Source organism: Perognathus longimembris, chromosome 24 (genome assembly GCF_023159225.1).
Source record: "Perognathus longimembris pacificus isolate PPM17 chromosome 24, ASM2315922v1, whole genome shotgun sequence".
NCBI lineage: Eukaryota > Metazoa > Chordata > Mammalia > Rodentia > Heteromyidae > Perognathus > Perognathus longimembris.
Window position 1 is genome coordinate 6708636 of NC_063184.1, and position 15939 is coordinate 6724574.

At 36.9% G+C, this 15939-nt stretch overlaps 1 protein-coding gene and 1 pseudogene across 1 annotated transcript; both read left to right on the forward strand.

Annotated features, from left to right (window-relative positions):
- LOC125341400 (olfactory receptor 8B3-like) lies at positions 1-957 on the forward strand. The gene has a single exon (XM_048333427.1). It carries the CDS (start codon positions 4-6, stop codon positions 955-957), a length of 954 nt encoding a protein of 317 aa, XP_048189384.1. The 5' UTR covers positions 1-3.
- A 12001-nt stretch (positions 958-12958) lies between these two features.
- Positions 12959-15634, forward strand: LOC125341354 (annotated as a pseudogene).
- Positions 15635-15939: the final 305 nt, after the last annotated feature.

Below are 15939 nucleotides of genomic sequence, written 5' to 3' on the forward strand. Positions count from 1 at the left end.
ACAATGATGAGAATACGGGATGGAAATGTCTCCTTGGTGACTGAGTTTATTCTTGCTGGATTAACAGATCAGCCTGAACTCCAACTGCCCCTCTTTTACATATTTCTAATGATCTATATTGTCACCATAGTGGGTAATCTTGGCTTGATCACTCTTATTGTTCTAAATTCTCACCTCCACACTCCCATGTACTACTTTCTCTTCAACCTTTCCTTTATTGATCTCTGTTACTCTTCTGTTTTCACTCCCAAAATGTTGATGAACTTCATCTCAAAGAAGAATGTCATCTCCTACACAGGGTGCATGTTTCAGCTATTTTTTTTTCTCTTTTTTGTAATATCCGAATGCTACATGTTGACCTCGATGGCCTACGATCGCTATGGGGCCATATGTAATCCATTATTGTATAAGATAACCATGTCTCACCAGGTCTGTTCTGGGCTGTCTTTTGCTGCCTATGCAATGGGCTTTGCTGGAGCCATGTCCCACACAGGCTGCATGCTTAGACTGACCTTTTGCAATGTCAAGGTCATCAACCACTACTTGTGTGACATACTTCCCCTCCTCCAGCTTTCTTGTACTAGCACCTATGTCAATGAGATTGTTGTCATCATTGTTGTAGGCATTAACATCACAATCCCCAGTTGTACCATCCTTATTTCTTATATTTTTATCATCAGTGCCATTCTCCAAATTAAATCCACTAAAGGAAGAGCAAAAGCCTTCAGTACCTGTACTTCTCACATAATGGCTATCTTGCTATTTTTTGGATCTGCCTCATTCATGTATCTTAAATACTCTTCTGGATCTATGGAGCAGGGAATTGTTTCTTCTGTTTTCTACACTAATGTTGGGCCCATGCTCAATCCTTTGATTTATAGTTTGAGGAACAAGGATGTCAAAGTGGGATTGAAAAACATTCTGGTGAAAATTCAAAGGAGAGACATATTTAGTTAGAAGCAATAATGAGGCAACCAGTCACAAATATTAATCATCTTTTCTTAAACCTTTATCTATGAAAAGTTTTGATTTAGAAACACGTGACTCTACAAATGATGGCATGTGTGGTTTAGTTGGCTTTTCCAGTGTAGCTAGTATTATTTTTGTTTCTGTATTTTTAGTATATCTACCTTATATGCTTCATAATGAATAACAGATCCTTATAAGAATAAGTGCACTGACTCTTTTCATTATTGTTTCATCTCATATAAATTCTGTTTCCTAGATATTCATAGTCTGGAAAATATGGAGGAATTTTTGTAGATTAACATATATTCCTTTTATCTATATGGCTACTTGATAATAGTCATGCTATTTTCTATAGAGAAGGCTATAAGATGGAAATTATTTCTGTGTATTAAACTCTATCTGGTTATGTATAACTAATAAATATTGTATCTGCATTATTTACATTTTTCAATTTCCTTTTGGATACTGGTATGGAGAACTTTTATGTGACAAAATTTATTATTGAAGGGCATATAGGTACTCCTCACCTTTCATTGTCAAAAGCAGCTTTACTGGAAGATTGAGAAGGACTACATGTGCATTTTAGATTTCAAGAAGGACTCATATTAGTTCATATTGTGAATCTTGAATTCCTTACTAGCTAGCATGGCAATCAGTATTTGAAAAGGAATGGATAGTTTTTGTTAAGAATATTAAAATATTAATTCCTAGCATGGAAACACCAAATATTGAATTATCAGAAATACTTCATCCAATTTAGATGTATCCAATAAAGTTTATCATAAAAAAAATAAAGTATCTTGGTGATGCTGAATTTTACTTGTACTTTTCTCCATATTAATCTGTAAAATGCTGAAGTCATAAACTGTTCTTAAAACACAGGCTATTTCACTTAAATTTTTGACCCTACTACTGCCTTTTTCATCTGTGTATTTAGAATATTAGATATATTAGAAATTTTAAAATGTCTTATTGGATAATGTCAAGAATAATTTACCATTATAACTGATATAATATATTACAATAACATGTTAAAACTAATAACATTTATTGCTGAGAAGGATCATATGAAATGTATTTTCAGTAAAACATTTACCTCTTTAAATTGAAGGTAGTTTTGACACCTATAAATAAAATTTTGATGAGTATCTATATGTAAACTTTTAGAGTAATCTTTCTTTCACATTAGAAATCACTAACAATGTACTATTTGGGCTTGAAATGGAAATAAATTGCATATCAAAAATTTAAAAAGCATTAAATTTTCAATGCTTTGGGAAATGACTATAGTTGTAGCAGAAGTTCACTTGAATCTGAATTTGAGACCATCCTAGGCAGTATTGAGATTGATACTCAATACAGTATTGAGAGACAGATCCACACTGTAGAATCATATTGAGATTAAATTTCTTTGGGTCAAATTTCATATTTTTACTTTCAAATGGTCCTCCTTTCCTTCACTTCTTTCATCCTTTCTCTTCCCTTGTAATAAAGGCTTGAGTATCAGATATCAACCTCAATATATGGATTTAGATTCTCATTCCATTTTATTTTACTTTGACACTAAATACTTTTCCTCTTATAACATTAGTCATATGTTTACATTTTAGAATATATAGCACATTTCTGAGCATTTGTAGCAATTAATTCAGTATCACATCCTCCATTTTACTTGTAATACATCTGTTAGTTCAGTTCTGTATTTTATGTGTATTCTGTATTTTATTTGATAATATGGCATAATATAACTCTTTTGAGTTAAATTACCACTAACTTCTTTAAGTTTAGATGTTTTCATTTTTCAAAAAGTAAAGAAAGAGGAAAATACTCCATGATGTGTCTCATTAAAGGGATGACCACTTGACATACTTCACTATAATTGAATGTGACAATTATACAGATAAAGAAAGGAAAGTATTAGAGAATTCTACAGTGTAGGTACTAGGATGGGCTCTTTCTATATTCATTCAATGTTTCTCCATAGGTGCATTGATATTATTAAAGGCGTAACTATGACTTCAGCATAAGCTCCAGCCTAGAACATAAGCTCTAGCCTAGACACAACGACCTTCTGAAATATGATTTGACATGTTGTAATTTGGGGACATAACCAATTTTTATATCACCTTAATAAGATTTCTTTTTAATATTTTCATAGAAGAAACATACTTTAATAAATTGCCAAGACTTCCTAGGGAGGCCTGGTCTCCAACTCCCAAACACAGCCTTAGGATGGACAGATAAACTGTGGGAAAATGTTGTAAACATAACCACTTACTAAGTAATGAGTAGACAGACAACTGGTTGACCATTTCAGGACATTGTGGAGGAATGACCCTCCATAAAGCATGTATGAAGGTGGTCTAGTATGCAGACCTGAGCACAGCAACACATCCCTAGGCATGGGGAGTCTACATTTACACAGACATGTGGGCATCACCATCTCTCAAAAATCCAGTCCTACTCTGGTGCTGCATATACAACAGGAGGTTGGGGAAAATGTGAGACACCTACAAGAGTGGGGGAAATAAGGTTAACTCCCACATACATCCTGTCCGACATCAAAGATCAGATAACATTGGCGACAGGAAAGAGACACCAGGATAGGAGCACAGGGTGGATCCATCAGGGGAAACACTCAAAAGATGAGAGGTTGTTGCCGATATTGGAAACTCCCCCAATGAAAGTCTTTGGGGACATAGTCAACCTACAGCTCACTGAATGCTGCACTTCACCTCTTGATAGAAGGGCCATCCTTAACCAAGAACACAAATACACATCCATCCATGCCCCTGATAGGTAGATACTATGTAGGAAATTCCATGCAAGACATATTGAGTTGGTTTTTTTTTTTTTTTTCATTTTCAAACTGACATACAGAGAAGTTACAGTTTCATATGTTAGGTATTGGATACATTCCTTTTATTGTTTGTTACCTCTTCCCTCATTCCCCCCACCACCCACCCCCTCTCCTTTTCCCAACAGAGTGTTCAGTTCATTTACACCAAACAGTTTTACAAGTATTGCTTCTGTAGTCGCTTGTCTTTTTTACCTTGTGTCTCTTGATTTTAGTATTCCTTTTATTTTTCTAGTTCTAATACCTGTATACACAGTATCTAATGTACTCAGTTAAGATACAGAGATACTGCAGGTACAACCACAGGAAGGGGATACAAGAACATCATCAATAATAGAAGATATGATTACACATAGCACGTTAAAAGTAGTTACAACAGTGATATAACAATCGTTTCCATAACATGGAGTTCATTTCACTTATGTGTCATAAGTGCATAGCTATTGGGCTCTTGGGATCCTCTGCTGTGACTTGCCTAAACCTTTGCTAATTATTTCCTAGGAGGAAGACGATAGAGTCCATGTTTCTTTTGGGTCTGGCTCACTTCACTTAGTATAATTTTTGACAAATCCTTCCATTTCCTTATGAATGGGGCAATGTCATTCTTTCTGATAGAGGCATAAAATTCCATTGTGTATATGTACCACATTTTCCTGATCCATTTGTCTACTGAAGGGCATCTGGGATGGTATCATATTCTACCTATGACAAATTGTGCTGCCATGAACATTGTTGTGCTGATGGCTTTAGTGTGTTCTTGTTTGTAGTCTTAGGGGTAGATGCCCAAGAGTGGGGGATGCTGAGTGATAGGGGGGCTGTATGTTTAGCCTTCTGATGAATCTCCATACTGCTTTCCAGAGTGGCTGAACCAGTTTACATTCCCACCAACAATGAAGTAGGGTTCCCTTTTGGCCACATCCACTTCAACATTTGTTATTGTTAGTTTTCTTGATAAAGGACATTCTTACTGGAGTGAGGTGGAATCTCAATGTTGTTTTGATTTGCATTTCTTTTATGGCCAATGATGTAGAGCACTTTTTCATATGTCTCTTGGCCATTCTCATTTCCTCATCAGAGAAGTCTTTTTTAAGTCTTTAGCCCACTTGTTCAGAGGGCTATTGGTTCTTTGCAGTTTTGTTTTGGAGGAATATAATTTCTTTAGTTCTGCATATATTTTAGATATGAGGCCTTTGTCCATTGTATGGCAGGTAAAGATCTTTTCCTAATCTGTGGGCTTTCTTATTATCTTGCAAGCTATGACCTTTGACCTGCAGAAGCTCTTTAGTTTGATACAGTCCCATTTGTCCATCCTTTCTTTGATTTGTAGCATTTCTGAGTCTTAGTTAAGGAAGTTTCGTCTCGTGGCAAGGAGCCCATGTGTTTCTCCTACTCCTTCTTTTAGTGTTTTCAGGGTATCTGATTAAATTTTGAGGTCTTTGATTCATTTGGAATTGATTTTTGTGCAGGGTGATATATAAGGATCTAGTTTTAGTTTGTGGTATATATTGAACCAGTTTTGCTATCACCATTTGTTAAAGAGGCTTTCTTCCAGAAAATTTTTAGCTCCTTTATCAAAGATTAAGTAGGCATAGTTCTGTGGGTTCATTTCTAGGTCTTCAATTCTGTTCCATTGGTCTTCTTGCCTGTTCCAGTGCCAATACCAAGCTGTTTTTATTACTATAGCTCTATAATACAGCTTGAAGTTGGGTATTGTAATTCCTCCAGCACTGTTCTTTCTGCTTAGGATTGGTTTTTTTATATTATGGGTCTTTTATTGTTCCATATGAATTTCTGGATTGCTTCCTCTATTTCATTAAAAAATGGTGTTGGGATATTAATGGGTATTGCATTGAATTTGTAGATAGCCTTTGGCAATATTGCCATTTTGAATATATTAATCCTCCCAATCCAGGAGCATGGGAAGTTTTTCCATTTCCTTAGTTCTGCCTTAATTACGTTTTTCAAATTTTCAAAGTCCTCATCATAGAGGTCTTTCACTTCTTTGGTTAAGGTTATTCGTAGGTATTTTCTGTTTTTCAAGGCTATTGCAAAAGGAGTTGCTTTCCTGATTTCAGCCTTGGCTTTTGGGTCATTAGCATATAGAAAGGCCATTGATTTTTTTTTAATTGTCAAACTGATATACAGAGCGGTTACAGTTTCATACTTTAGGCATTGGATACATTTCTTGTACTGTTTGTTACCTCCTCCCTCATTCCCCCCTCCCCCCTCCCCCTTTCATTTTCCCTTCATGAGTTGTTCAGTAGATTTACACTAAAGAGTTTTGCAAGTATCGCTTTTGTAATCGCTCTCTTTTCTACCCTATGTCTCTCGATTTTGGTATTCCCTTACAGTTTCCTAGTTCTAATACTTGTATACACAATTTCCAATGTGTTCAGATAAGATAAAGAGATAGTGAAGGTACAATCACACGAAGGGCATAAAAGAGGATCATCAATAACAGAAGCTACGGTTGTTAATTTTCTTGATATAGGACATTATTACTGCGGTGAGATGGAATCTCAATGTTGTTTTGATTTGCATTTCTTTTATGGCCAATTATTTAGAGCACTTTTTCATATGTCTCTTGGCCATTCTCATTTCCTCATCACAGAAATCTATTTTTAAGACTTTAGCCCACTTTTTGATGGGTTTATTAGTTCTTTGCAATTTGTTTTGGAGGAATGTAATTTTTTTAGTTCTGCATATATTTTAGATATGAGGCTTTTGTCTGTTGTATGGCCGGTAAACATCTGTTCCCAATCTGTGGGCAGTCTTGTTATCTTACAAGCTATGTCCTCTGCCCTGCAGAAGCTCTGCAGTTTGATGCAGTCCCATTTGTCCAACCTTTCTTTGATTTGTCGCATTTCTGGGTCATTGTTAAGGAAGTTCTGTCTTGTGCCAAGGAGCCTAAGTGTTTCTCCTACTCCTTCCTTTAGTGTTTTCAGGATTCTGTTTTAATTTCGACGTCTTTGATCCATTTGGAATTGATTTTTGTGCAGGATGATATAAAAAGATCTAGTTTTAGTTTGTTGCATGTGTTGAACCAGTTTTGCCAGCACCGTTTGATAAAGAGGCTGTCTTTCTTCCATCATATTTGTTTCAACTCATTATCAAAGAATAAGTAGGCATAGTTTTGAGGGTTTATTATATATCCTGCAACTTTGCCAAAGTTTTGGATCAGCTCTAGTGGCTTGGGAGTAAAGTCTATGGGGTTCTTTAGGTATAGGATCATGTCATCTGCGAAGAGAGAGAGATTAACTTCATCTTTTCCTATTTGGATCCCCTTTATATTTTCTTCTTGCCTAATTGCTCTGGCTAGGAATACTAGTACTATGTTGAAGGGAATAGCTTTACCTTTTCACCTTTCACACTTATGCTTGCTGTTGGTTTTTCATAAACTGCCTTTATTATATTCAGGAGTGTTCCCTGGAATCCCAATTTTTCCAGGGCTTTTATCATAAATGGGTGCTGGATTTTGTCAAATGCCTTTTCCGCATCCAGAGATATAATCATGTGGTTCTCAACCTTGCTCCGGTTGATGTGGTGGATTACATTAATTGACTTGCTTATACTGAACCAACTTTGCATCCCTGGGATGAATCCATGTGGGTATGGTGTATGATTTTTTTGCTGCCCTGTTGAAGTCGATTGGCCAGAATTTTGTTGAGAATTTTTGCGTCTATGTGCATCAGGGAAATTGGTCTATAGTTCTCTTTCTGTGATGAGTCCCTTCCTGGTTATAGGTTGAGGGTTATACTGGCTCCATACAATATGTCTGGTAGTGAAATTTCTCTTTCAATTTCATTGAAGATTTTGAGCAATATTGGTGTGAGTTCTGTTTTTACGGTCTTGTAGAATTCTGCTGTGAATCCGTATGGCCCTGGGCTTTTCTTGGATGGGAGATCACTTATTGCCATTTCTATTTCAATGCTGGATATGGGTCTATTTAGAAGGTTTAAATCTTCATGGTTGAGTTTGTGGATATCAATTTTTTCTAGGAAATCATCCATTTCTTTCCAAGTTCTCAAACTTGTTCACATAAAGGTTTGCAAAATAGTCCCTTATTGTGTTCTGACTTTTGGTTGTATCTGTGGTGATGTTACCTGCTTCATCTCTGATCTTGTTTATTTGAGTGTGCTGCCTTCATATATTTGGTTAGGTTTGCTAGGGGTTTGTCTATCTTGCTGATTTTTTCAAAGAACCAACTCTCTTTTCTTTTATTCTTTCAATGTTTTTTTTTCTCTAATTCATTTAATTCTGATTTGATTTTAATTATTTGCTTCCGTCTATTTACTTGGGGTTTGGCTTGTTGTTCTCTTTCAAGGAGATTAAGGTGCTTCCTTAAATTATCAAGTTGCTGTTTCTCTAGTTTGTTGGTGTATGCACTCAGAGATATACATTTTCCTGTGAGTACTGCCTTTGCTGTGTCCCAAAGGAGCTGGTACTTTGTGTACTCATCTTGGTTGAATTCCATAAACATTTGAATTTCTATTTTAATTTCTTCAATGACCCACTGATGGTTGAGCAGTCTGTTGTTTAACCTCCATGAATTGTAGGATTTTCTGTGAGACTGTTTGAGTTGAGCTCTAATTTTATCCATTGTGTTCTGAGAGAATGCAGGGAACGGTTTTGATACTTCTGAATTTATACAGATTTTCTTTGTGCCCTAAGATATGATCTATTTTGGAGAATGTTCCATGTGTTGCTGAAAAGAATGTGTATTCTGGTGTTGCTAGATGGAATATTCTGTAGATGTCGGTTAAGTCTAGTTGGTCTATGCAATTGTTTAGTTCTATGGTTTCTTTGTTCAGTTTTTGGTGTGTTGATCTGTGGAGTGTTAAAGTCCCCAACTATCAATGTGTTTGGGTATATGAGTGTTTTCAGAATCAGTAGTGTTTGTTTGATGAAGTTGAGTGCTCCTGTTTTTGGTGTGTAGATATTTAGGATGGTTATATCTTCCTGTAGGAGAGATCCCTTTATTAGTATGTATTAACCTTCTTTGTCTCTTCTTACCTTTTTAATTTGAAGTCAATTTTGTCTGATACTATGATTGCAACTCCAGCCTGCTTATGGAGGCCATTTGCTTGGTTGATTTGATTCCAGCCTTTCACTTTTAGAAGATATTTTCTTTTGCTAGATAGATGTGTCTCTTGTTGGCAGCAGAAAGACAGGTCTTGATTTTTGATCCAACTTATGAGCCTATGTCATTTGATTGGAGAATTAAGTCCATTAATGTTGAGCATTAAGATTGAGAGATGATCATTTGTTCCTTTCATTATAGCTATATTGTTAAAAGATGTGTCTTCCCAATTCTTGATCTAATATTCTGGTTTTCTATTTAGAGTTCATTTCTCCATCTGTAATGTGATTTTGATTGTTTTCCCTGTATAGTACATCTTTGAGGATTTTCTGTAAAGCTGGTTTGGTGGAGATATAGTGTTTCAGTTTTTCCTTACTGTTGAAGACTTTTATTTGACCTTTGGCTATGAATTAGAGTTTAGCTGGGTACAGTATTCTTTGTTGTTAGTTATTTTTATTTAGTGTTTGGTATACCTCATTCCAGGCTCTCATTGCTTTCATGGTCTCTCCTGAGAAGTCTAGGGTAATTCTGATTGCTTTTCCTTTATATGTGATTACTTCCTTCTCCCTAACAGCTTTAAGGATTCTCTCCTTGGACTCTTTTGATCCTGTTTTGATCACAATGTGGCAGTGGGTTGTCCTATTCTGGTGGGTTTGGGGTTCCAAATGCTTCTTGTATCTGTATAGAACTATCCTTATGGATATTTGGGAAGTTCTTGGCTTATATTCTGATAAATAGTTTTCCTATTCCATTAACGTCTTTCTCTAGGTTTTCCTCAATATCTATTAGCCTTAAATTGGGCTTCCTGATTGTGTCTTGGAGCTCCTGGAGTGAATGGTTTTGCTGATTGGATTTTTGTTTTTATTTATTTTTTATCTTTCTCCATAGATTCTAGGGAATCTTCAGCTCCTGACATTCGATCCTCTGCTTCATCTAGTCGGGACTATAGACTAGCTACTTGATGTCGAGTCTCTTTACCTTCTGACTGGTTTTTCCTGATGATTTCCATGTCCTTGCTATAATTATCTCTTAGATCCTGTATGGACTTATTTACTTTATTAAGTTCATTAGTTTGGTTTTGACTGCTGTCTCTCAAATCTTTTAGCTGGGTAGTTATCTTTTCATTTGACTCTTGAAGTTCATTTATCCTTGTATTTGTCCATACTACGAAATTGTCTATTACTTTATGGAAGGTATTGATTCAAACTTTTCATTTATCATATTTCTCAGTAGACTTTGTAGAGCATATTGAGAGTTCTCTTCTATGTCTTTGATTGACTGCTCTGCTTCCTGCTTGTTTTGAGTGGAAGATAAGACTCCATTGTTTGCCATCTTTCTTGTGTTTCTTCTGCCCATTTGGATTGGGAATGCCAATCTACAAGCACCTCTGAGCACCATTTAAGACCCAAAGCAGACCTTACCAAGCACTGTTGTGTAAATCTTAGAAGTTCACAATTATAACCAATACCTTGTATACTTGTATATAAGACTAGATTTGGTGTTCCTAAAGAATACAATTTTGATATAACAACCAATCCTGAGCCCTGTATTCAGTAGTTACTTATTTACTGTCACAACCCTATGAGCACTTTTTGTTCTTATATTAAGTTCTTTTTGGAATGGCTTTCTCTATGAACCCCTTTGATTCACTCTGATTGAGCAGTGATACCCTCTATCCAATAACCAAAGGTAAATGGAATCTGGAGATCGCTTTCTCTGCGATTTCAGCCCGTCCATGCTCAGCCTGATATCCACGTCTGCCTGCCGCCGTCTGGAGGATTTCTCCCTGGTGTTTTAGGTGGTGTGTGTTTTAGGTGTGCGGAGTACAGGGCGCTGTGCCGGCACTGGCACTGGCGTGGCGGTGGGATGCTGCCTGGAGCTCAAATCTGTGTTTCAGGCCAGCAAAGTTGAGTTTTCCTTCCTGGCCAGAATCCCTGTACTGTTGGAACCTACCTGGGCTGTCCTTTTTGGAGTAAAAGTTTCTCTGGAGTGGTAAAACTGCAATGTCGGAGGAAGCTCAGCTAGGCTCCACTGCTCCTCCGCTGTCTTCCTGGAAGTCTCAAGACATATTGAGTTTTGACCCACTCTCTATTGCCTCAGTCCTCAAGATGATGGCCTCCCTTTCTCCACCCATGTAAGGGGTGGAGACATGCCATAGGTGGCAGGCTGGTCCAAGGTAGGAAGTGACATGAATGTTAGCCTTAGGCACCCTGACGACCCATGTGGGCACTACTGGAACACCAAGAGAGAATGTGTTGGGGCACCTGGCATTTGAGTGAACACATGGGAATCTGAGGCATTAATTCTCTCTGCTGTGGAGCTGACTGACTGAAACTAGAGTTGCCATAGAGAAGCAAGATCAGAATGCTCTCTTCTGGTGTACAGGTCTGGCTAAATAGACTGATTCTATGTAAAAAAAAAAAAAAAAAAAAAAGTGTGTCCTCTCTCTCTCTCTCTGTTTCTCTGTCTCTGTCAGTGTGTGTGTGTGTGTGTGTGTGTGTGTGTGTGTGTGTGTGTGTGTGTGTGTGAGTGTGACAGTCCTAGAGCCTGAAATCAAGGTCTGGTCATGGTGCCTGATCTGTGCTTCAGGCTAGTTAGTGCTCTTCCACTTGAACCTCAGCTCCACCTCTGGATTCCTGTGGATGAACTGGAGATAAGAAACTTTGGCTATCATATGGCATCCACCAGAATAGCTAAAATTACCAGCACGAGATACCAGCCATGGGCTTTGAGACTTTCGTTTCTTTGGTTGCTTCATTTTAAATATATCCCGTGAAGGAAGGCCTGGCTCCCAGTCAACAATCAAAAGAGTCTCTTCACCATTCCTCATAATCAGCCCTGATTGACACACCATTCCACAGGGTGTCGTCTAGGTGATGCCCCAGGAGTAGAGAAACTGTCATACCAAGGACTGACAAGGAGACAATAGGGAAAGTTGTGGGGAAGTTGTGGGAGGGAAAAGATGATAGGAGAATGACCTAAAAGGCCAAATTCCCTGCCTAATTATGAATTCAAGACAAAATTATCCAGTTTATCAAACGTAAGTTCATCTGTGTTTGAAAAAAGCAAAACCTGGAACTGTGGGAAAAAAGAAGTAGAACACCTGTTTAGTCCACCTGAGGTCAGGCCCTAAACTAAACCCAGAATTGATAATAAAAAGTATTTAAAGAAAACATTGATGAGGGGTCTAGGGATGAGTTTGTGTATCATGCATGAGGGTATGGCAAGTGAATCCATAGCACTGGAAAATAAAACACAAAACTTGCTGACCCTTTAAACACTGCTTGCCTGTAGAGAGAATACACTCAATCACAGTGAAGGTAATAAATTTTATGGATCTATCATCCTCTCAAAAATTTAACATAGAAACAGGAAGGACAGTTACTGAGCACATTTTCCTGTGTCTATTGGCCATTTTTGTTTCTTCTTATAAAACTCTCTTTAGCACACTGTACTATTCATTAATTGGGTTGTTGGTTTTTCAAATGTTTATTTTTTAGAGTTCTCTGTATATTCCAGATATTAGGCCATTATCCTATGAGCAGCTGGCAAATTATGGTAAATGCATAAGTCAGGCCCAAAGAGACAAATAATCCATCTTTACCCTTGTATGTGGAAAGTCGATTTAACCTACAAACTCCTAAGAAACTATGTTGGCTGGTATACAAATTTATTAACTGAAATATGGTAGATTTAAAGAAAATCTCAAATAGTGAAGCTGCCTGGAAAGGCAAAATCAAAATTCAGCAAAATAGAAACCCAAGAAGTAGGAACTTGACAGAGGTGAGGTGGGTTCAAGGGGAAATGGGTAGACAAGTGAAGAGGAGAAGAGTGAGAAATATAGACAACAATCAAATGTATATGCTACAACATTAAGATGAGTGAAGGATGGGGTGAGGAGGGAGGGATGGGTGACAATATTGAAAGGAGTGACATTGATCAAGACACAGTGCATTCATAAGCTGCTTAGTTCAATGGCAATTCCTTTGTACAATTACTTAAAGATAATAAAATTAAACATTAATAAAATAAAATAAGCTCAACAAAAGGAAATGACCATAAAAGCAGAAAACAGTGCTGTAGATTTCCCTGAAGAGATCAAGGTGAGGGAAAGAAGATAGTTTAATATTTGATCTACTTTGAGGAATGGGAATTCCCCAATGAGAGGGCAAGTCCAATATTAGCTCTACCCTGAAGGACAGACAATCCCCAGTGAGAAGCTAAAGCTTGAGAAAACAATGATTTCCCTCAGGAATTCTTCATGCTACTACACGTAGTTGTTAATATAATCTCAACCTTTCCTTTGAAGACTTGGCATCTGTTTGCTGGAAATAGTTTGGGAAAGCTGTGGTTTGCATATAACCAAGACTTTCAATGTCTTTGAACCTGGGCAAAATCTTCTGTTATCTCTTAAAGTGAGCAAATGTGATCAGAAGAACTGATATTTTTCTCTGATATTTTAGGGAACAAAATTATTATACATTTGGATCCAGCTGACAGATTTCCAGGAAATATAAGATATTAAGTGTGTTTTTCTCTTCAAAGCAAAGGAATCTGATAGTAAGGAGGTTCTATGTTTCCATGAGTGAGAGCATGGATACATAACAGCTATAATTAAGCACTGTTTTTCTCAAGGAGTGTAAGTTGCAAATCTGTTGATAGCATGATTTCTTTTATACTTAGCACTTTTGGGGCTATATCTGCTATGTAAATTGTTGGATATATTTCTTTGAGAAATTAAGCTTATAAGACACATATCAGTTGCATGAGATACCTAATTTGATCATTTGACCAACACATAAATTGAGAAATGACTCCACTATGAAGCTGATTAGCGTATTTCACAGCTACAATTATGTATTCTTGTGTTTTTGTGTGTATATATTTAGTGATCATATAAAGGGCATTTCCTTTTATTCAATATTTAGTAATAATACAGAAGTCACTTGGTAATATATAGCATGATAGATCTCTTAAATCCAATCTTGTTAACTAATTGGAACTTCTGACTCTTTGGCCAACATGATCTGATATTCTCTCCATTGTTCTCAGTAGGGAATTCTCTATTGTCTGCTTATGGCAATGTTAACAGGTGAGATCATTCAGGTGTTTTTTTTCTGCCAGTAGTTTCTTATCTTCTTTAGCATAATGTGCTCATTTTTTTTCAGATAAAGCAAAGTGGTGACAAATATGCTGTTTCCATCCCATGTTCTGCAGTCCTACAAGTCAAGTGATAAAGGTAGAAAAGTATCTTTGGAAAGGGAGCCAACTATGTTCAGAATCAGATGACATGGGACCTGTAGTACTTCAAAAAGTTGTTTCATCTCATTGGAGAGAGCTCATGCTACTCTACGTTTATGAATTTTCTTATTATATTGGGCAGTAATACACATATTTCTGGACTCTTTTTGCTTTGAACTAGAAGGAGTGTTCATGATCCAAGTTTAATAGTTTAAGCACTAGGGTAATGAGGAACCTGGCCTCAGTTTCAGTAGTCAACAAAAAGTGAAACCTTAATGCGAGAGAAGAATCATATCTTCTTTCCCTTTGTTTCTCTAATTCATGTTTGCCTATGACCATGCTGGCTTTAGCTATGTAGGCTAAATTGGTGATGGTCTTAAATGTATTTAATGTTGATGACACCAGTAAGGGGTGGCAAATGTCATGCAATATCTGCAGAGAATGAAAGGTAGATTCTAAGATTTTTAGGAAAATGCATTTGACTCTTTCCCAGCAGAAGTTTCAGGCTTGTGGAAGAAGATGAATTTGGACTATCCAAAGTATTCTCTATTGACAATATTATTTTCCCTTTTGTCTAAAAGATCTCCTACAGAATTGGGTCAACAAATGGCTCTTTTGTGACTGAATTCATACTAATGGGCTTAACAGACCAGGGGAACTTGCAAATACCCCTGCTTCTTCTGTTTCTAATAGTGTACGTGGTCATGTCATTGGGAAATTTGGGGCTAATAATTCTCATTGCATTGAATTCACATCTTTACCGCCCCATGTACTTTTTCCTTTTTAATTTGTCCTCTGTTACTTTTCTGTGATTACCCCTAAAATGCTGATGAACTTTGTACTGAGCAAGAATATTATCTACTTTATTATTTTTTTCTTTATTTCTGAATGCTACATGTTGACATTGATGGCTTATTACCGCTATGTGGCCATCTGCAGTCCACTGCTCTATAATATTTCCATGTTCCCTAAAATGTGTTCCTATCTTATCCTTGGGTCCTACATGGTGGCATTTTCTGGTTTTCTGGTCAATTTGGGATGTGTCCTGAGACTGATGTTCTGTGATAGAAACATCATCAACCAGATTTTTGTGATGTGCAGCCTTATTACAGCTGTCCTGCACTAGCACTTATGTCACCGAGCTGGCGATTTTCATTGCAGCAGGCATCAATATCATCATGCCCAGTTTCACAATCTTAATTTCTTATGATTTTACTCTTTCCAGTATCTTCCACATGAGCTCCTCTGAGGGCAGGTCAAAAGCCTTCAGCACCTGTAGCTCCCACATCATTGCTATCTCTCTCTGTTTAGGATCAGGGGCATTTATTTATCTTAAATCCTCATCAGCTGGGTCCTTGGATGAGGGGGAAATCTCCTCTGTGTTTTACACCATTGTGGTTCCCATGATGAATCCTTTAATCTACAGCTTGACAAACAAGGATGTTAAAGCAGCCCTGAGAAAAACCTTACAAAAAAGGAAGATTTGATCTGAAACTGAAACACTTTGCACCTGAAGTGAACTTATATGTTTAACATATTACTCACAGGGTTTTGATCTTATTTCATTTTGACTTTCTGGAGAGAAATTCAGAGGATGCTGTGTTTACACTCATTTTAACAGTAAGTTTTCTTTGATTCCTAGTCATTAGCACAATTTCTATTTTTTAAAACCATTTTACATGTCTAAGAATACTGAGAAAGGGGGTATTTGTTCTTTTACTGTTTTATTTATGGGCTTTATCTTATAAACTAATGAATGTTTTCACAGTAATGAATAAAGCAATTTTGAATA

Coding starts and splice junctions, on each gene's coding strand:
- LOC125341400 (XM_048333427.1), top strand. CDS start 4: ATGATGAGAATACGGGATGGAAATGTCTCCTTGGTGACTGAGTTTATT.